General features: G+C 36.5%; 1 protein-coding gene and 1 pseudogene across 1 annotated transcript; both read right to left on the reverse strand.

Annotated features, from left to right (window-relative positions):
- Positions 1–4,298: 4,298 nt before the first annotated feature.
- Positions 4,299–4,830, reverse strand: LOC119257276 (60S ribosomal protein L21-like; annotated as a pseudogene).
- A 2,885-nt stretch (positions 4,831–7,715) lies between these two features.
- Positions 7,716–21,286, reverse strand: EIF5A2 (eukaryotic translation initiation factor 5A2). Its single transcript, XM_037525100.2, has 5 exons — positions 21,228–21,286; positions 20,427–20,626; positions 19,817–19,921; positions 12,803–12,934; positions 7,716–12,412 (listed from the first exon to the last, which is right to left on the reverse strand). The coding sequence occupies exons 2-5, from the start codon at positions 20,589–20,591 to the stop codon at positions 12,353–12,355; spliced, it is 462 nt and encodes a 153-aa protein (XP_037380997.1). The 5' UTR covers positions 20,592–20,626; positions 21,228–21,286; the 3' UTR covers positions 7,716–12,352.
- Between the last annotated feature and the right edge of the window lie 396 nt (positions 21,287–21,682).

The raw sequence follows: 21,682 nt of genomic DNA on the forward strand, positions 1-21,682 counted from the left end.
CTGTTTATGCCCTTTATTACAGGGATTAGTAATAGTGGGAACTATAATGAAATACACACTGCTTAAGTCATGAATAGTGGTGTTGAATTCCTGAAAGACATCTGTTTCAAGATTTTTTTTATTGTTTGCGTCAAGAATCACAATAATTTCATTTCTTTTCCAAATAGTAAGGGGAGAAGGAGTATTTGGTATTTCCTCCTCAAGGGCTGCCCAGTCTGTAGAGTAGAAATGGTCCTTGTATTATTAAATATTTTGGAAATAAGCCATTAATTGTAGCATTATCATTTTATTTCACTTCGTTTTGGCAGCCTTCCATGCCATGATACACATACAAAAACCCTTAAGAACTATTAAGCCGGGCCTCCCCGGTGGCGCAGCGGTTGAGCGCTGGGTTGCGAAGCTGCCCGCGGCCTCTGTGGCGCCGGTTCGATCCCCGGCTGCTCCCTGGCCACCAGAGGAAGGTCCCACATGGCGCGCAGACCTCTCCTGCCGCCCGCTGCTCCCCTCAGCAGTGTACTTCGGTCCTTCTGCCTGCTCTGCTCCCCGCTCTGGCTCTGGTGAATTCTCTCACCCTCCCACGCTTCTGACTGTACCCAGTGCATGTATAAACAAAAACAAAGAAAGAAAGAAAGAAAGAAAACATGCCTCTATATATAAAAAAAAAAGAACTATTAAGCCACTTTTACAAAGAGGATATTGAAAACAGCATGTGTTTCAAAATAACTAGTAATCCCAAAGAAACTAGTTAGCTAGTTAGAAATTATAATGGAAAAAAATGCCCTTCATTAGGGAAAAAACAACACAATCATTAACCCAAAATGTACAAATGGTAAGATTAAATACTTCAGTTCTTCCCAGATTATACACACAGAGACAGTATAATACCCCACAGATATTTTTCAGTTTGACAGTGGAGTCTAAAACATGAAATGGTAAGTATCTGAATAGAGCCAAGGCAATTTAGAGCAATAAGGGCAAGTTGCCTCCCTGGTAGTATCTTTAAAAAATATAAGCTATTGTAATATATGACAAATATATTTCTAGTATAAACTTCAGTCATTGGATCCATACGATACCTCAGCCCGAGTAAATCAGTAAAATAAAATACAGAGGACAAAATGGCAAATAATATTCACAGAGAAACCCCTCCATATATAGCCACTCTTAAAAACTGGCTAAAATATAGTTTTATAAATAATTTCTAATGAGTGCTTAAGCTGGTAGAAAAGTGAAAAACAACAGCCCCCTATGCTTATATGAGGCTTGGGGTATTAACTCTACTCAAATAATATGAAAAAACTCCAACCTAAAAATGTAGTTTAAAGCATGCCAGGAAGAAGCAAAAAGCAAATGCTCTTTGGAAAAATACATTTTAAATTCAGGCACAAAGGATCTCCTGAGATAAATTTACAGAAATGTGAACTGACAATTTTTTTAAAATCACATAGGAAAATAATCCACAATGAATGAAAACCAACCCCCTGAAACCCTAATATCAGTCCCAAATAAAGGATTATGTATATCAGAATTGGAAGACACAGAATATAGTTATCTATAATGTACTAAAAAGCTTAAAGTATTTAAAATATGATAAGGGAAACAGGGGCAATCAAAATTGGCCAGGAATTGTTTTTAAAGAACAAAATGGAATTTACAGAAATTAAAAATAGAAAATATTTAGAGTGGCTAAGTTAAACAGGACAATAAACACAGCTGACACACCTGCAGATCAGTGAATGGGAAATCACTTAGAATGCAATTAGAAAAGCAAGGAGAAAATATAAAGAATACATAAAGAGACAAGGATGTTAGATTAAGGATGTTCCAGTTATGTCACATGGGAGACACAAGAAAGATATAATAGTGAAAATAGAGGTAAGGTAGATTTTAGAGAAATAATAACAATGCTCAGATTCAGGAAGCTCAAAATCCACAAGAAGGGTTTAAAAAGAAATGTACATGTAAACACTTCGTAGTGAAACTTCCAAAACATAAAGACAAAACTGGTTCAAAAACATCCAGAGAGAAAAGACGAAATATTTACTCCTAAGAGTTATATTAACACCTAACTTTATATCAGCAACAGTGGAAGCCAGAAACAGAGGAACATTATCTTCAAGTGCTGAGAGAAAATACTACCTAGAGCTATAGAGAGAGTATGAAAGTTACTGTAGTAAAGACGCATTGAAGACTTTTTTTTAGAGAACAAAACTGAAAGTTTGCTTACCAGTGAAGGAATTCTGAGAAACATACTTCAGGGTCTCTCTGGTGGCACAAGGAGTTAAGATGCAACCTATGAAGCTGTACACAGCCACTGCAGCACGAGTTCGATCCCCTACCAGGGAGCTACCCACATGGTGCAGCAGACCTCTCCTGACTCTCCAGCTGCTCCCCTCAGCAGTGTATTTCAGTCGGTCTGCCTGTCTGTTCCCCACTCTGTCTCTGGTGAATCTTCTCTGGCATGTACCTCAATTCTTGTTTGCATAGATAGATAAATCTTTAAAAAAATAAAAAAAAAGAAATAGCAATTATTAGATACTTTGGGAGCATTTATATTTTTGAATGAGAATGTATATAAATACATAAGTGTTTGTATATATGTACACATATATATCCTTTAGATAGAGATAAGATCCTTTAGATCATATACCTTTTGAGTTTCAAGAATTTGATTTTTAAATAATGTCATACTCATCAAACATATAGTTTAAGGAACACACACATACGTTTATAAAACAAAATAAATGTGTTAAAATTTGTGTAACGTATTTATCAGTAAATGTGTATATAGCCTTTACCCAGGTTTTTGCCTGTTATTAATATTTTGCTCCATTTTTGATTTTTCTTTATATAGATGAATCTTTTTATTATGTCTGGTTCCTTTCATAGTTGAAAGGAAGTCAAGTTACAGAGAAGTCTGTTTATGTTTTCTTCTAGGACGTGTAGTTTGTAGTTTAGATTTCTGTTTCCTCGGAAGCTTTTTCTTTGTGTGTGTTACATGAATTCATCTTTTTTTTCCCCAATTGTTCAAGCACAATTTAATTAAATTTCTCACGGTCCAGTAATTTGCAATACCACCAACACACATACTAAATTTCTATATGTATTTGGGTCTATTTCAGTACTTCCAGTTCCACCCCAGTAGTAAGTCTGTTCATTAGGTACTTACTCACTCTTGATTATAGCGACTTCATAGTGTGTTTTAATTTCTGGTAGTAGTGTCTTCACTCATGGTTTTCTCTTTTCAGTGTTTCTAGCTATACTTGCATAGTTGTATTTCCATATAAACTTTTTAGCCTCTAGTTTAACTCCATAAAAAAAGTTTGTTGGTATTTTTATTGGAACTTTATTAAATTTATAAATGAGTTTGAACTATCACCTGAATAATGTTCACTTTGTGTCGTAGGAGTGCTTTATAATTTTTCTTCATATAGGTTTTGAATACTTCTTTGTGAACTTCTTCATTCTATTTTATCTTTGTGTTGCTACTATAAATGAGGTTTTCCTTCCATCATAACTTTTAATAATTATTATTTGTGTATATCAAAGTCACTGATTTTTGCATGTTTAATTTATGTCCTGCTACCTCGATGTATCATTTTATCAATGTACTGCTACAATGATAAATCGATAACTCTATTATCGGTTATCTAGGATTTTCCAGTAATGTAATCATATTATCTGAAAATTGAAGTTTTATTTTTTCTTTTACCATTATAACGTCTTTTTTTTCCCAATGTCAGATAGCATTGGCTAGTATTTTAGTAGGCATTATTGCTTAATTTTTGACTTTAGTGAGAATGCCTTTAGTATTTTTCCATTAAGTAAAAGGCTAGCTTTTGGAATTTCAAACATAGACCCAGCAGAACACACATACATGCATATACATGCCTACGTGTGCACAAAATATGCCTGCATGTATCTGTTATACATAACATGTTAAGATACATATATTTATCTTACATAAACACTAATCTACCTCTTTATTTTCTCAAGAATTCTTTGACAATGGATAGTTTCATCGAAAATTTTTGTGTCTATGGAGAATATAATTTTTTGCCTTTAGACCTAGTAATACAGTGAATACAATTGAGAGTTTTCCTAGATATTATTTCCTATGAGAGAGAGCAATATTGAAAGATTGTGCAATATTGTAATATTAACTATTCTTGTATCTCTGATACAAACTCCATATGGACATGCATATTATTTTGTTCATCTGGTGTTTGAGTCTAATCACTAATAGTATATTAGGATATTTAAGTGAATATCTTAATATCTTTTTTTTTTAATAGTCCAGAGCTCTTTTATTTCTTTTTGCACACCTATCATGCCATGAATTCATAGGGAATAGGTTCTAGCAGCTCAGGCTCCTTCCCATTGGTTCTCACAAAGTGTGCTTCTCTAGGTGGAGCAGGCTGGCGCTTCAGCTGAACCCAAGTACCCTTCTCTTTGGCTTCCTTTTTCTTCTGATCATTTTCTTTCACATGTTTCAGGAAGCTATCTCGGCTCTTAGAGTGCTTAATGTGCTCAATACAAACATTAATTCTCTTTGCAAGAATCTTGCCCTTTACTTGCTTGTTTACAACAATGCCAACTGCGTGCTGGGTAACATTATAGACTCTTCTGGTTTTGCCATGGTAACATTTGTGGGGCATTCCTTTTTGAACGGTGTTCTTCCCCTTGATGTCAACAATATCACTTTCTTATAGATTCGCAAGTATGTGGCCAAAGGAACAACTCCATGTTTTCGAAAAGGCATAGAGAACATATAGCGGGTCCCTCTTCTCTTTCCCTTTGTGTTAGTCATTTTGGCGACTTACTGGAAGATGGCAGTTCCAGCCGAAAGGAAGGGAATATCTTAATATCTTATTGTTTCAATTTTTATCAAATTTAGGTATCAATGTAATACTTGTTTCATAAAAAGAATTTAGAAGTTCTAGTCTAATTTTTACACTCTAAAACTATGTAGTTTGGGATCACCTGTGCCAAAAGTTTGGTAAAATTCTCCTGTAAAAGTATTTGCTCCTGGTTTTGTTTTTTGGCTGTTTGCTTGGATTTTGTTGTTGTTGTTGGACAATTTCTTTTTATCTTTTTTTTTTTTTTGAGATAACATTGGTTCACAACACTGTATGTGATTCAGAGGCATAGAATCACATTTTCTCAGGTGCAAGTCACCATACCACACTTACCACCAAGGTACCCATCATCCATTGTGCTCCCTTTCGTGTTCCTCTTACCCCCTTTTGTAGCCTCAACTCCAATTTGATGATAACTTTATTCTTTTTATTAAAATTATTCTGTTTAAGCTGTCTATTTGCACTGAGGTTTTATAACTTTATTTTCCTAAGACATTATATCACCTAGGTTTTTAAATTTATTTGAATTTGTTTTATTTTTATTTCCACTACATTGTTACTCATTCCTCCTTGTCATTTCTTGTTTTGTTTTTATAAAAATTTATTTTTATTTATTTATGCATACAAGAACTGGGGTGTAGGCCAGAGGTCGGGTGGGGGGTGGTGAGAGGATTCACCAGAGACAGAGTGGGGAGCAGAACAGGCAGATCTACTGAAATACACTGCTGAGGGGAACAGCGGGCGAGACAGGAGAGGTCTGCTGTGCCATATGGATTAGCTCCCTGGCCAGGGATCAAACTCATGAGGCTTTGGCTGGTGATAGCTTGATAGTGCTGAGACTTTAACCCCTGCACCACCAGGGAGGCCCCATTTCTTGTTTTTTATACTTGTGTTTTCTTCCTTTATTTACCTTAAATAAATTAACCAGTGGATTAATTTTTCAAAGAATCAGAATTTTATTTTTTTAACCTATTTTTCTATTCATGTCACTGATTTCTGCTTATATCATTACCATTTCTTCCCTTGTGTTCTTTTGACTTATTTGGCTATTATTTCTTTGTTTGACTTAGGAATTTAATTCATTTATGTTCATTGTTTCATTTTTATTGATACAGATTTAAGACAAAGAATTTACTTTTATGCTACTTTAGAGATAGAATTCTAATGTATAGTATTTTCATTATCATCATCTTCTAGGGATTTTTAAGTTTATTTGTAGTTTTCCTTTCATCCTATTAATTATGTAATAGGTTTTTAAATCTTTATGCAGAGGGTCTTTTCGTTTTCTAATTTTGTTTTTAATTCTATTTGAGATTGATATCAAAATGTTATTTTTAATATTTATACTTCATGGAATTTGTTTTCTTTGTGCTCTAAATTTCTTTTTTGGTGAAACCTCCACCTGCTTTTGAAATGCAGGTATAGTTTCTAATATCAGGATGATTTACATCTCTATATATATCTATACCTATATATGTACTTCATTTTATATATAGCTCTTTTTAGTATTTTCTGAGCTATCCTTCATGTATCTGTATATGTATAGATATAAAACTCCAGTTTTTCCTCATTGATTGTATAGCAAATACAATGAATTAGTGACAATTTAAGTGAAACTCATCCACACAATTGTGAACAAAAAAGGCAGTCACTATCAGTAATAGGTTAGTGAAACTCCATTCTCCCCGTTAGAATATGTTGGGGATTTGATGGCAGCTGAAGTTGCCAAGTCCTTTTGGACCTCCTAAAGATGGCCAGTCATTGTGATAGGAAATGTCCATCGATGTAGCCAAAAAATAAGTTTGCCTAGATTTCAGACATAACTCTTCAATTGGACAATAGATATAACCTTGTAAGTGGTTATATTATGTGCTTTTGCGGCAATACACACACAGTGGTTTTAACTGCTATTACTGAATGTATTGTGGGAACAGATCTTTTAAGATCCCAGTGAAATACACACTTTAGACAGCAGGAGTTCTTAATTCCACAGGACATCTCTTATTTGGTTAGAATGCTTAGTTATGAGGATTGGGTAAGGGGAAAAGACTTAGACTGAGTGACATATAATACATAATTACCCCTTTTCACTTTTCTTCTATCCCTCCCATATCTTTCTCTGGAAAACCAGTATTTACAAGTGCAAAAAAAAAAAAAAAAAAAAAAAAAAAAGAGTGGGGCAGAAGACTGGAAGACTAACGCAGGACTTCTTTTACAGTCCAATTATGCCCGCTGGATCTGAAGGTAGAGTATCAATAACAATACCGATCATGAATGTAACAACTGTCATGTCATCTTGGCATGACTACCAAGCACTTGATACACCTTGGCTCACAAATCAGGGAATGAGAATGTTCTAGAATGGTATAGTATATAAAAGAAACCTCTATCTAGGGATGAATCTGCCCAGATGGCATTGATGAGACATGGTGAGGAATAGAAAAAAAGATGAAGGATTTACTTCAGGGATTTACCACACCATTTATATCGCATGGAAAGAGGACAACCCTGATGGGGAAAGAAGCCCTCACACCCTGGGAGGTTAGAGGTAAAGGAGGGACGACTAACCTTTCTTGGATTAAATATTTCTGGAATGATGCACAGGAAGAGAATAAAGACAGGAAAGTTTTTTTTTTTTTTTTTTCTTGTAGTTGTAGAATTTTGAACCATGTGATTATTGCACATTTGAAAAAAAACTAAAATTTTAAAATTAAAACATCAAACCTAAATCTGGCACTAAAATTTAGAAATTAGAATTCCCAGTCATACAGCTAGGGAGCCCTTTGGTGAGTATTTAGAATATAAAAACACATACGCAAAAAGTTTTCTTTTAACAGTGATATACATTAATTTATATAATTTTCTAGTATGAAATATTTTTAGGAATGTATATATACAAGAATAATGCAAGCTATTTAACTTTATTTTTATTTAACATGAAATTAAGAGACAAATATATTTTAATGTAACAAAAATTTATAATTGATGTTTACCATCTACATTTTAAAGGATTCCAACAATTATTTTTGTATAGGCAAAGACATACCCTTTGAATGTTACCCAGTTTTGAAATGTAAAATGCAAAATTATATACCCATATTACATATCTTACAGTTTTAAAGTTTTAGCTAAAACATGACTTTGCAGATAAAAGCATGAATTGCCTTATCTCTAAGACAAATAAAATACATTACTAATAAAGTGCCACTGGATTAGCCAATACCATTTCAACTATTTCCTTTTTGAAGGAGGACAAAGGTACCTAATTGTATAGAACTAGTTGTTTTTACTAATACTAGTACAGTAAATTATATTAGTACTAGTGCTAGTACAGTAACTAGTGATTTGCATTACATTTTTCAGCAAGCACAAGAGTGCTTATTTAAGTAGACATTAACAATAAAGAATTCCTCTCAAAAGATCACAACAATCAGTTATTACAAGCTGCACAGTCATCACTGAACAGTTTAGTGTCCAGAATTTTAAAAAGTGTAGTCTTGAACTAAGATAAACCTATGAATAACAATACCAAGAAATAGCTTTAGGGACTTCATATAAATAAAAAACTCTTTCACTTGTAAAATAGGTTTCAACCTGTTCAAGGAGCAAAGGAGGAGTAGTGGTGAATGGTGAGGTTTGGCAACAAGTATAGCAGGTGGAAGCCTGATAGGCATTTGCTCTAAGATGCAACTTTTGCAAAAGGAAAAGGTGTTTTTTAGATGAATACAGCACTTTTCAGGCACTTGACCTCATGTGGTATTTAAATTATGTTCAGGTTTGATGGAAAAATATCAAATTATATATATTTATATACAAGCCACATTCTCACAGAACATCTGTGTTCTGTAAGCTAAATCCAAATGTTCCCTACTAAAATCAAATAATGATGCCATATAACAAATTCAGAAAGAAAAATATTGAATTTTTTCCATTTTAAAATTTTCCACAGTAAATTTTCTTACTTTTTTTCTTTGTTACCTATTTGCCTGAATGCTAGGAGGAAAAAAAAAAACACCTTGAAAACTATGAAATGTGACTAAATGCCATTAGAAAATTTTAAACTGTAGGTTAGTTCAATATAATGTAATGTTGATGGAAATATGCTGATAGCTTGCTCTTAGACTGCTTAAGAGACATTTAATGAGCAGTAAATTTGTTCCTAGTTCATATCATAGAATTCAATATGTAAACATTTTAATGTACCCAAAAGAGCAATGTGAATTTTCAGTTATCCCTAAATATGTCTGTGAACCCTACATCAGTATCTGGCTCTGAAACTTATCTTTGGGATTCATGCCAAAGGAATGCTTTCAGATACATCATTAAGGATAGGGTTCTAAGATAAGACTGTCAAGTTCTATTCTAAAATGAAGAAAATATGGCAAGATTCCGGTATACATGTTATCAGTGTTCCCATTTTCTTCTTCAATACTTAGCATATAGTTTAAGAATGTTGATATTGAGGATTTTTTTATTTGTATCTTTGTATTACAACTTGGGAAAATTTTGCAATATACTTTCAGGCAGTTAGCTTTAAAATAATGAAACCTTAGATCTTAGCACAAACAGCCCTGAGAACAATGCATTCATATTACAGCTCAACTAGAAATAATCTAATTGAGAAACTTGAAAGTACAAAAACAAACTCTGGAAAAGTTATAAATTAAAAAAAAGTTACCAACATCTGAGGCACTACCAGACTACAGTACTTTTAAAAGAGTTGGAAGGACTTCGTAAAAAGAACATACAAAGCTGTATGTGCAGATGCACACTCACATTGTGCTATAACGAAATATTGTGTCCCCCCTATTTTATAGCCTAAACATCTTATTGTAGCATCTTCTACTAAAGATAGTACGTTCTGGCTGCAGGAGAGTTTTGGTAATTGTTATAAAGCATTGGTACTGAATTTTGTACCATTAATGGAAACAGATTCAAGAGCTTATTAGCAACACTTTCAAGTGATTGACAGCCCTTGGAGGGGAGCAGAAGAGAAACATCATAGTTGTGTTTATGATGCAACTGCAAAGTTAAAGTAGCCATTATTTGATTTGTTTCAGAGGGTATACAGCTTTGTAGTAAGATATAACAAAATCTTCACAGTAGAAAGAAAATATGTTCTAGAAAGAAACAAAATATCCCACTAGTTAATATTGCATAAAAACTGGTGAAATGCTTGCAAAAAAAAAAAAAAAAAGGTATATCACTGTATAATCTATCAACATGACGGTCTACATTTTATACATGGTAACTTGTGATATTTAACATTTGCTACAAAAAGTACAATAATAGGAATCAACATTTAACATTACTGATGTCAAAAAAGAATGAAGTCACTTATGTTCTATGTTAAAAAATATTTCCCTGCTTCCTTTTAATATAATTTATAAAGCTTTACTAAATGAAATATTTTGTTCTAGAGAAACATGTATTGACTTATGTGAAAATAAACAGTCCAATATCTTTAAAATCTATACTTATATGTCAGGAGAGTATTTACACTTCATTATAGTACTTGAAATATATATGCATAAATAGCTTTTGCCATTCAAGGTACAAAGACAGATGCATTATTATATTTTATATATGCTTACCTCACAATTGAAAATATATTTATGTGAAGTTTCACAAGTTAGGAAAAAAAAGGACATGCAAATGCAGAATTAATACTAAACCAGAACACTAGTATGGTTAGCTGGGATTATATGAAAGACTAACAAGCAGCAGATTGATGATCTCGAATTCCTGCCAGAATTCCTTATAATGTCAATCAATAGCAAGTAAGATACATACTCCAAAGTACTAAAAATTTAGAGTAATATTTAATGAATACTTAAGATGGAATACAGAAAGGAATTTAGCCTAATTCCTAATTGTGCTTTACATGGGTAAAAGGTAAATTAAAGATGATTAAAACCTCAGCATTTCTTGTGCTTTAGAATTCCCTCCTTACAGTTCTCTTAAAGTAACTTGCTGCTTCTTCAAATGGGTTTGCTGAGGCTAATACAATATTTAAAAGTGCACAAATTAAGTAACTGAAACTGAGATCTTCTGTTCCTAAAGTTATTTCCAGTTCTGATTAGATCTGATTTGATCCAATCTAATATATACAATGTTGGAGCTGATTAAGTCAGTTGCAGCATTGTAAGCTTTCCTCTGGCTCATAGAAACAAAGACCTGTTAGAAATCAAGGCATGATGGGAGATACTTCATATAATCTGTCTTAAAAGAATGAAGGTATTACTCAAATAGTGATTTTGTTCTAAGTTTCATTCCACTATAATGATTGTTAATGAGTCAGATTTTCACAAATTGCGTGACAATGTCTGGCATTCTAGAAATAGGATACACGTGACCTAAAATACTAAATAAAAATATAGTTTTAATGCCTACCAGTAACTGAATTAAGTCATATAACCATCAGGAAAAAATATATACTTCTTAAAATAAGTTAAATAATAATCACATAAAGTAACTTTTAAAGTAACTTTTCTTCGATGATTCACTTTCACTTCACTTTAAAAGAGATGTACAGAAATGTAACAAGTGTTCCAAACAGCTTAAAGAAAGAATTTTCAGGTTTTGTTTGACAAGTCTTTTAATGTAAAAAAAAAAAAAAAATCTACTTAAGTGATTGGAAAGGAGTGACTACAATAAATACTAATATTTATTGAACATAATTGATAAAAAGTACTGCATAGTATCCTATAAAGCAGGTCACTCCTTTAAATACACACACAAAGATTAAAAGCAAGCAAAAAAACTGACTGCAAAGCCTCAAAAATCTATGGCTTTAACCAACCTTCTATGCCACTGTCCCTGTCTTTACAGCCTGACTTACCAATTGTCACCTAACATTTCAATGCCTCTCTGTCAACCACAAGCAGGTACTAAAACAACTATATATATAAGATTATATTAAATCTGCCAATAATTTGGCAAATAATAGTGTGATTGAGGTAATATAGGTGGCTGCATATGGCTACTAAGATAACTGACACTTTTTGATAGCATTTTTTTTAAGGATTTGTCCTTGCCAGGATGAAACTATGACAATGCCGATCAATAATTTTCTTATTCTATGATTTAAGTTTGAAATTAATGCAGAACAATTCAACTTAAATGTGGTACTTCACTACTATTAGATGCTACATTGTTTGATTTAAAACCCCGGTTTATCATTTAATTAAAATTCAGGAATGAGTTGCTCAAACAAATCACATCTGCTGAAGCTATTTTGTCTCTTGGACTCACAGAAAACCACAGGAATGTTATAGGAAAGACACCTACAAAATTAAAAAATGAATTATACATTTTGATTATTTTTTTAAATTACCAATTGCCTACAAATGAACTCAGCACAAGTCCAGAAACATTTAAAAAAGAAATGAGGTTGCTTATGAAGGCCATGGCTTTGGTGACAACTCAGAACCAAACTTTAGATCTGTAGTTGATCCAGACCTAAACAGTGTGCTCATGCCTGATGTTCCCATTTATTTACAGGGCTTTATGGCCACAGCGTATTCTTCACTCATTGCACACATGACAGATACCTAAAAGAGGAAAATGTAGTCAAAAAATTATTTAGAAGGCAATATTATATGTATATATCTTTAATTCACCATACACTAAATATTTATAGACATTTAAACATACTGCATGTGGAAAGAGGTATTCTAAGAACAGGTAATCTCCTTTATTTTTTATATTTTTCTAAAGAATCTCTCAAATTGTGGATTATAAGACAACTTCCAAGGAAAAGAAACAATAAGAACTATAAATACTTCAATACTTATTAAATATTATATTTCTGAAAGTTATATCAAAGAGAGAGTGAATCTCCTTCAATCTTTAGCACTCCCATATCATCCTTTGTCTTTAAGAATGTTTCAGAGGATTATCTTTAAAACAAATTTGGAGTTGACAGTGTCAGAGATCTTTACCTGTACATCTTCACCTGCATTATATTTTCCTTCTATTTCTTTGCCTAGTTCACCTTCTGGCAGCTTAAGATCCTCACGAACTTCACCAGTTTCTGTCAGCAGGGAAAGGTAACCATCCTGAATGCATATCAGCTATTAAGAGAAATTATACCATTTGCAATGAATGGTTTATATTCACTCCTTTATAATGTTTACATAGTAAATTGCAATCCACATTAATTTGTATCAGCATAAAGTAATACCCTAATATATTCTTGGTGCTTAAAAGGGCTAAACATACAGAAGTATAAAATACATACAGACAAAAAGTGTAAGTTCACCTTCCCTGCAACCCCCATCTCTCAAATCTCTACATTAAGTAAATAGATTAGGCTTCTTTATAGTACATCCCGAGAGATTGACATTTATACACACAATGCAAATATAATTTTTTAAAACATTAATGGGGTATATTATTTTTCAGCAAGTGTGTAGATAATAATGTCCGAGAAATCTCTAATTGGAAAATATGGGCCTACCTTAGTATGTTTAACTTTTTTTTAAAAAAAGATTTATTTATTTATGCATACAAGAGCTGGGGTACAGGCCAGAGATGCGGGGGGTGAGAAGATCCACCAGAGATAGAGTGCGGAACAGAACAGGCAGACTGACTGAAATACACTGCTGAGGGAAGCAGTGGCCGAGACAGGAGAGGTCTGCCTTGCCATGAGCATTTCTCCCTAGCCAGCTGGGGATCGAACTTGTGCTGCAGAGGCTATGGATTGCTTCATAGCATGGTGCTTAACCCCTTGCGCCACTAGGGAGGCCCTGTTTAACTATTTCTTAACTGCATAAACTAAGTGATTTAATCATTTCCTCATTAACAGGCATAAATTATTTCAGTTTCTTACCGTTACAAACAATACATCTTATAATTTGACTATGAACAGTTAAATGAAAAAAACTGATTCCAGCTCACTGTTAACAACACTATATACTTTTTAAACTACAAACATCAGTTTGCTGATGGCATTAACAAAGTAAGCCCAGTTATCAACCTATCCTGCAAAAAGGCAGTTTGCTATCATTGAATTTCTTTTAAGTATGAGGAAATAGCCAGGCTACATTCATTTATTCTGAAAGCATGCATGCTATCAAAATGCCCAGAACTCTAAAGTTTTATAAAAAGCAGTCATCCAGTTACCAGATGCTAACATTAACATGCGCACAAGGAAGCAAAGATATAGTCCTTGTCCCCACCCCCACCAAACTATGGCGATCTATCACCCGGATTCCAGAGAGTAGAGTTCTCAGGTCTCTTGTTTCTGGTGCTACCAAATCTGACTGTGGCTTTTCACAGAAACCCCATTTAGCCACAGGAGATTTTAGTTTCTGCACATGTCTAAAATCTTGAAAATGAAAAATACAAAGTAACAACAAATAGCCTTAATTAATCTTTCGTTGTTCAAACATTTGTGAAGTGGTTGGTAGAGGAACGGAGATTAAGGAAGCTGAGGTAGAAGGGTAATTTTTTAACAATTAACCACAGGTTTACAAGCCAGATCTTTCTGATTTCTGCTTTCTTAGCAATTCCTACAAGTGGAATTTGTCTATTATCAAGAGTTAAAGATTCCCAGTGCCCTTAGTGACTACAATATAAAAGCAGAATATTACTTGTTTTGGCATTTAGTTCTATAATGGTGATATTTATTTTTTAAGAGTTGGAATTCATAAAATAAGATTATGGTTTATAATATAAATCATTTCAAATTAAAAATGTATAAGTATATTATAAAACAGCTAGTAAACAATGAATTTATAAAAATTAAACATCTTATTAAAATACATTACCATAAAAAATTTCAAAAATAAAGCCAAGTTACAGAGAGAGAGAGAGAGAGAGAGAGAAATAGTGACAGATACACCGCCTGTGACATGGTAGAGCAGAGAACCTACAGATTAGGGTCAAACAAGTTCAGTCTGCAGAGAATACTTTATTAAGGTCCTGATTTAAACAACTGTAAGACAAAGACAATAACCATCACATCTTAAAAAAACAAAAAGAGAGGAAAATGCTAAAATCTCATCTCTGGATTTACAGAATGCTTCATTCCTGTCAGTATCTCACATTACATCATTTCTAACTAAAAACTTCATTTGAGGCAAAATAAGGCAACAGGACAGCTTGCCTGTGTGGACTGGCCAAGTGGACTCATCTTTGCCTGTGGGCTTAGGGTGCTGTTTTATAGGTTACATTTCAATGCATGGTACTATTTCTTCCACGGTAGGATACACAGATTTCGGAAAGAGAGGGGCTTGTCTCATAATTATCGTTCACGATAGAAGTCCCCCGTACTACCTCAAAGTAGAATGTTCCTATTTGGTGTAACTTATTATAATACAAATGTTATTACAACAATTTGTATGGAAAAAATTTTGAGCATTCGTAGATTCAAAAAATAATCTGCCCAATCATACCAAATAGGAACATTTTACTTTTGGATAGCAGGGGAAACCTGTTCTGTAACAAAATATATGATTCTTGTCTTTGCAATACTCCAGTATTCTGTTCTAGAGGTTTCCTGTTCCCAAAGAAAGAAAGCTTCTACCAGGAGATGCAGAAATTCCACAGAACAGGCAGTAATCGTAAAAAGATTAAGCTCAAACTATTCATAGCATCATTATTTTCTTTGTTCATTTTAAGTTATAATACCAAAATTCAACTCACATATTGCAGTACTGAAAAAGTTATACCATGTATTTGAAGAAAATACTCAGATTTAATAATCACAGTTTTAGAAATTCACCAATAACCCAGAGATTCACACCATATTCTTTAATGTGTAATTTGTTTTCCTTCTGAAAAATGGTCTTTAAATGATAGGACTTTTTTTTAAAATTTTATTTTTATATTCCCCATACAATTGCAACCCCCTTATTTTGACCCCAATCCCTCCTTTCCCCGCCCCCCACACCCTATAGTGTGTCTCTGGTTCATAGCTGTTTGTTGATTTTGATTTTTTCTTTCTTGTAGTTGTTCTTTTTCCTGGTCCCTTATTTAGTTTTTCTAGATTCCTGCTATGAGTGAGACCATCCGGTAAATAATAGGACTTTAATGAATGCCAAAAAGGCATTTAACTTGTGGTGTGGTATACAGGAATGCAGCAATTTTTAAAGAAATATTATTTAAGAGAGTACCAAATCTGAACAAGTTTCTGTTTTTGGTATGTAGTTTGGGGATTTAAGTTTGGGGATTCCCAAAGATGTCTGGATGTAGTTGTATTTTACACCATGACTGAGCCCCAGACAACCATAACAACTTTTGGGAGAAGTAATGAAAATTAGCAATTCTAATCCAATTTTTATGTTGGAATGTTAGTCAAAAGACAATTTTAAAAAAGGTTTTATTTCAGGAATTGTTCAGAAGACAATTTTTCTTTCAATCTGAACTTACTGAAATACATAAAATGAAAATTGGAAAATTAATGTTCTTTCCTAGACAAAGATTTATTTTTTATTTACTATAGTGAACAGTTATACATTTTGCTTTAGCTGACTGCCAAACTGGCACTTGAGTATTCAGCATATCCAAAGAACTACATGTACTCTTCTGAAAAGCAGGAATTTAATCAAGGCACTCAGATCAGAAAGTGAAGACCAACATACCACAATAAATATAACTGGGAAAGATCAAAGAACTGTTTTGTTTTTTTTTTTAAATGGATAAAAATAAGTACTCTATGGTGACTTGATAACAAAGGGATGTGATATTCAAGGGACTATTCTATCCCTATTTTCTAAATAAAGGAAGGAAGGAGAGAGGTTAAGTAACTTGACAACAGAGGTCACACATACAGTAAGTGCCAAAGTGAGGATTTGGATGCAGACTATAAACTTGAGTCATTCTCTTATCTACTCTTTTTTTTTAAAGGTTTATTTATTTATTTATTTATACAAGACTGGGTACTGTCAGAAGTGCAGGAGGGTGTGAGAATTCACCAGAGACAGAGCGGGGAGCAGAGCAGGCAGAAGGACCGAAGTTCACTGCTGAGGGGAGCAGCGGGCGGCAGGAGAGGTCTGCGCACCATGTGGGACCCTCCTCATTGGCCGGGGAGCAGTCATGGATCGAACCGGCACCGCAGAGCCTGCGGGCAACCCAGCACTCAACCACTGCGCCACCGGGGAGGCCCTCTCTTATCTACTCTTTAGTGTAGACTACATACCAAAGACTAGGGCTAGGGAGAGCAAGTGAGGGACTTATCGGGTACAAAATTTAAGAAGGCACCCAATAAATTCTCAGGGATTAGATAAATATTTTAATAAATTAGAATTAGTACAAAACTTCCATGACAAAATATCAAAAGTTTATGTAAAGATAGGATCAGAATTTCTTTCTTTTTTTTTTTTTTTTTTTAAAGATTTATTTGTTTATGCATACAAGAACTGGGAGGTACAGGCCAGAGGTGTGGGGGTGGGGGTGGGAGAGGATTCACCAGAGACAGAATGGTGAACAGAACAGGCAGATTGACTGAAATACACTGCTAAGGGGAGCAGCGGGTGAGACAGGAGAGGTCTGCTGTGCCATGTGGGTAGCTCCCTGGCCAGGGATCGTACTTGTGCTGCAGGGGCTGCAGATAGCTTCATAAGTTGCATCTTAACCCCTTGCGCCATCAGGGAGGCCCAGGATCAGAATTTCTGATCTGATTTTTTCCTTTTGCCTCAGGTCCCTATGTGGCTTGACCTTGTTACTGGTCCTGTCTATTTAAAATTTTGTGCTCAAGGGAAGGGCTTCCGTCACCTTATTCCTTTCACCTTAGTTCAGACCCTATTATATTGTAAAATAAAACACAAACCAAATTTTTCCTTTATGTTAAATCCTGAGTTTCAATCAATAATTGATTAATTTGGTCATAACAGTAATTGTGTAAACTACTGACACCACTTTTTCTGAAATACTCAAAGGCAAAACACACTCTATTGAGTGAATATTAATGAATGTAATGAATTTTGAATATTCAAAGCATTTACATTTTAGGGCTAACATGCAAAATCAATTTTTGGCAAAAAGAAATTCTATACTTAGTTTTAGTCTATGGTGCTATCTATACCACACTGAATAATCATGTATGCATTAACAGATGTTTATTGAGCACCCACTATGTGCCACATCTAAAATTAGTAATCCAAGAATGGATTAATTAGGCGAAATCTTTATACTGGAAAAGAGGGAGCGGAAAAGAATTACTTTTTGGTTCATATCTTTTTATAAAGTAATTAGGGGACCCATTTTCTAATTTAATCATCACATGATCCCTCCTTGGTAGACAGGAAGTTAGGCTCAGAGACGTTCTGTTATTTATTCAAGGTTCATTCAGCTAGAAAGTGACAGAACTAGATCCAAGTCTAGGACAGCCTGACTAAAAAAAATCTGCTATTGTTATTGTTATACTAAGACATTCAAATTTCTAGAAAGATTACAAAGCTTATTCTGAGAAATGGAAGGTGAAATTATAAAACTTCACTAGTTTAAAAATGTAAAAATAGGTTTACATGTGGAAAAGTAAAAGAAAATCATTGAATAACTATAGTTGATAGTAATATTCTTTAAAGATTATACAATAAAAACAAGTATAAAAATCAGTTTAAATTGGATAAAACAAATCTCACATTTTTATTTTTCACTGTGTAAAATAAACATTAAAAAGTTCTGTATATGGTATGCTTGTTTTAAAAAAGGAAGACTTTTGGGAATCCCCTGGTGGCGCAGCGGTTGAGCACTGGGCCGAGAAGCTGCCCGCAGCCTCTGCAGCACTGGTTCAATCCCCGGCCGCCAGTGAGGGTCCCACATGGCGCGACAGACCTCTCCTGCCGTGCCCTCTGCTCCCCTCAGCAGTGTATTTCGTCAGTTTGCCTGTTCTGTTCCCCGCTGTGTCTCTAGTGAATTCTTTACCCTCCCGCACTTCTGACTGTACCCAGTGCTTATATAAATAAATAAATAAAATTAAAAAAAAAAAAAAGGCAGACTTTTAAGAATGGCTTTAGTTATGATTAATCTAAGCTCCCACATTCTGTGAGGCCGATGGTTACCAGCAGTACTGCAAACAACAAAATGCTATCATTAAACATGACCAATCCCAATGTACAACTTCAACTACAAATTTAAATTTACATAGTAAAACTTGAAATTTAACAAAGGGTCACAGCGTGGTCAATGGATATATAAAACAATTACACAATTTTTATATTTTCTATACCATATTCAGTAAACATGTGACTTATCCTTTATATTCATGATTTTTCACTTATTTCCCTACTCAAGAATACCAAGATATGCCCTACATTCAATTCAGGAACTTGGTGGGTAGAGGCCATGAATTCCACTAATATCTTGAAAGTGTTAGGTCTGATAAGTGAAAAGAAGTTAAATATATGGGAGGGATCATCTAAATTTGAATTATTTTACAACAAAGAGAATAGTAATTCCACTAAATATTAGACATTCAGTCACAATATGCAGTGTGAGAACTAATACTTGGTCTGAAAAACAAAAGTTTAACTTTTTTAAAATGCAAGAATGCTGGCAGCTAAATCTCCGCACTATGAAGCTATCCGCATCCACTGCAGCACTAGTTCAATCCCCCGCCAGAAAGCTAACTCACGTGGAGCAGCAGACCTCTCCTGTCTCACCCGATGCTCCCCTCAGCAGTGTATTTCAGTCAATCCATGTGTTCTGTTCCCTACTCTGTCTCCACTGAATCCTCTCACACACACCCCTACCTCTGGCCTGTACCCCAGTTCTTATATGCATAAATAAATCTTTAAAATAAATTAAAATGCAAGATTGCTAAAAACTACCTACCAATAATCCTAAGTAATGTACAAGTATTAAAAATCACTATTTCTCCAATATCTAAGCTAAATGGTGCCTAAAAATTGGTCAGAAAAACCTATGACACCACTGGGTTATGTTAGGTTATAACTGACAGTAAGTAGTACTTGCCCTTTTTAAATAACAGTAAGGAAATTTGTACTTACTTGATAATCATTCCTTTTAATATTTGGAACATCCATGTTGTGAGTAGAAGGACAAATATCTTCATATTTTTTGCCAGTGAAAATATCAATTCCAACAAGGTGAACCTAACAGAGGAGAACAGGAAACCTGTTTAATCTTTGCCAAGTATATCACTCATTACATACACAATACCAACACTGATCATGACAGACTCCTCCTTCCAAGGTCATCTAATTTTATTCTTTAAAAAAAAAAAAAAAAAGTAGTGATCACAAAATTGGGAAGCAGTGAACAACCAAACCCTATCACGACAGAATTCAGTTATAAGAGTGTATAAGAAAAACGAAGTTAGGTTCCTTAGAACAGGCTTTCTCACCGCAAACTGAGTAGATCTTTGAGGTCACATCCAGGAAAGTTTTAATTCCCAGTTAGTGAAACAGGGCCCAAGAAGAATAAGATACTTTTCGATACTCAAAGGCATACCTGATGGCACAGTAATTGCGGGAAGAAAAAAAAAAAAACAAAAACCCACCGGTTCATCACAAAACTAAGAATAGAAAACACACGCTCTGTAATGCAATACAAAAGATCAAAATCCCAAGGCAAAGATAGGCTTGAGAGGGCAAATACCTTGGCGTGCCCGTGCTTCCCAGTTTTGGAAGTTGACATCTCCACTATTTTGCACGGTCGTCCTTTGAGCACCACGAAGCCGTTTTTGCGCAGGGCCGAGCACTGCATCGGGTAAGTGCTGGACGCCCCGGCATCCCCAGTCGTGAAATCAATTTCATCCGCCATGGTGGGCTGGGGAGATGGTCGTCTTCCCGAGGGAACTGCGGCGAAAGTTTGTGATTTTTGTTCTGCAGGCAGCGGGCATGCCAGCAGGCGCAGAACCCGGCTCCTCGCGGGCAGGGTCCGCGCCCAGCATCCCGGATCTGCTACCCTGGCATCGCCGAGCGCCCACCCGGGACGAGCCGGGCACCCTCTCCCCGGGCTCTGCAAACTTTTCCCTCCGCGGCTGGGGAGTGGGGAGCAGAGCGCCAAGGAACTCGGGGGGCCGGAGGGGCACCCGCCCCGGGCGCGCCTCCTCCCGCCGCGGGCAGAGCCGGCGCCTTCCCGCGCCGCCGCCCTCCCGGGCGCCCGGCTCCTCGCTGGGGGGCCCCGCCAGGCCGCACGTCCCCGCCGAGGCTGGGGGGCAGCCGCAGCCGGCCCGCTGCCCGGCCTCGGGCGGCGGCGCGCGCCCCGCGCCCGTCGGCCCGGCCCTCGCGCCCCGCCCGCTCCGCATCCCCGGCCGGCCCGGCCCGCGCGGCCCGGGTCCCGGCGGGCCCCGCGCTCGCCCCGTCCCCATCCACCCCCGCCGCCCTCGGGCCCGGGCCCCGCCGCCGGCCCCGCCCCGGCCCGGCCCCGCCCCCCTCGCCGCGCCCCGGTCTGCACCTCTCGGGGGGGCCGCTGTCGCCTGCGCACCGGCGCGGGTCCCCTCCGGCGGTGGCGGCCGCGGCAGGTCCCGGAGACGGGGCGGGGCCGCCACGCTTTCCACACCCGCTCGCCCCGCCCCTTCCCGCCCCCGCCGCGGCCCTACTTCCGGGATAGGCCCCGGGGCGCCCCGGGCGCCGCCTTCCCCGGCTGCCATTGGCTGCCGGCTTCCCGAGGCCCCGCCCAGTCACGTGAAGCGCGCCCTGGCAACCCCACGTGCTGCGGATTAGGGCACTTCCGGCGTGAAGCGCACTTTCTGGGCAACGGTTGCCGAGGGCAAGGCCGCCGGCGAGGAGACTTGCTCCCCCGAACGCCTGGCTTCGTGGCGGTCAAGTCCCCGTCGACGTTCCGGCGAAGCAGGGCGCGCGCCGGAGGCCGCGGACCTGAGGTGCGTGTAGCTGTCACGTGACTGCCGT

Source organism: Talpa occidentalis, unplaced genomic scaffold, assembly GCF_014898055.3.
Source record: "Talpa occidentalis isolate TD23 unplaced genomic scaffold, MPIMG_talOcc4v2.1 talOcc4.4, whole genome shotgun sequence".
Lineage (NCBI taxonomy): Eukaryota > Metazoa > Chordata > Mammalia > Eulipotyphla > Talpidae > Talpa > Talpa occidentalis.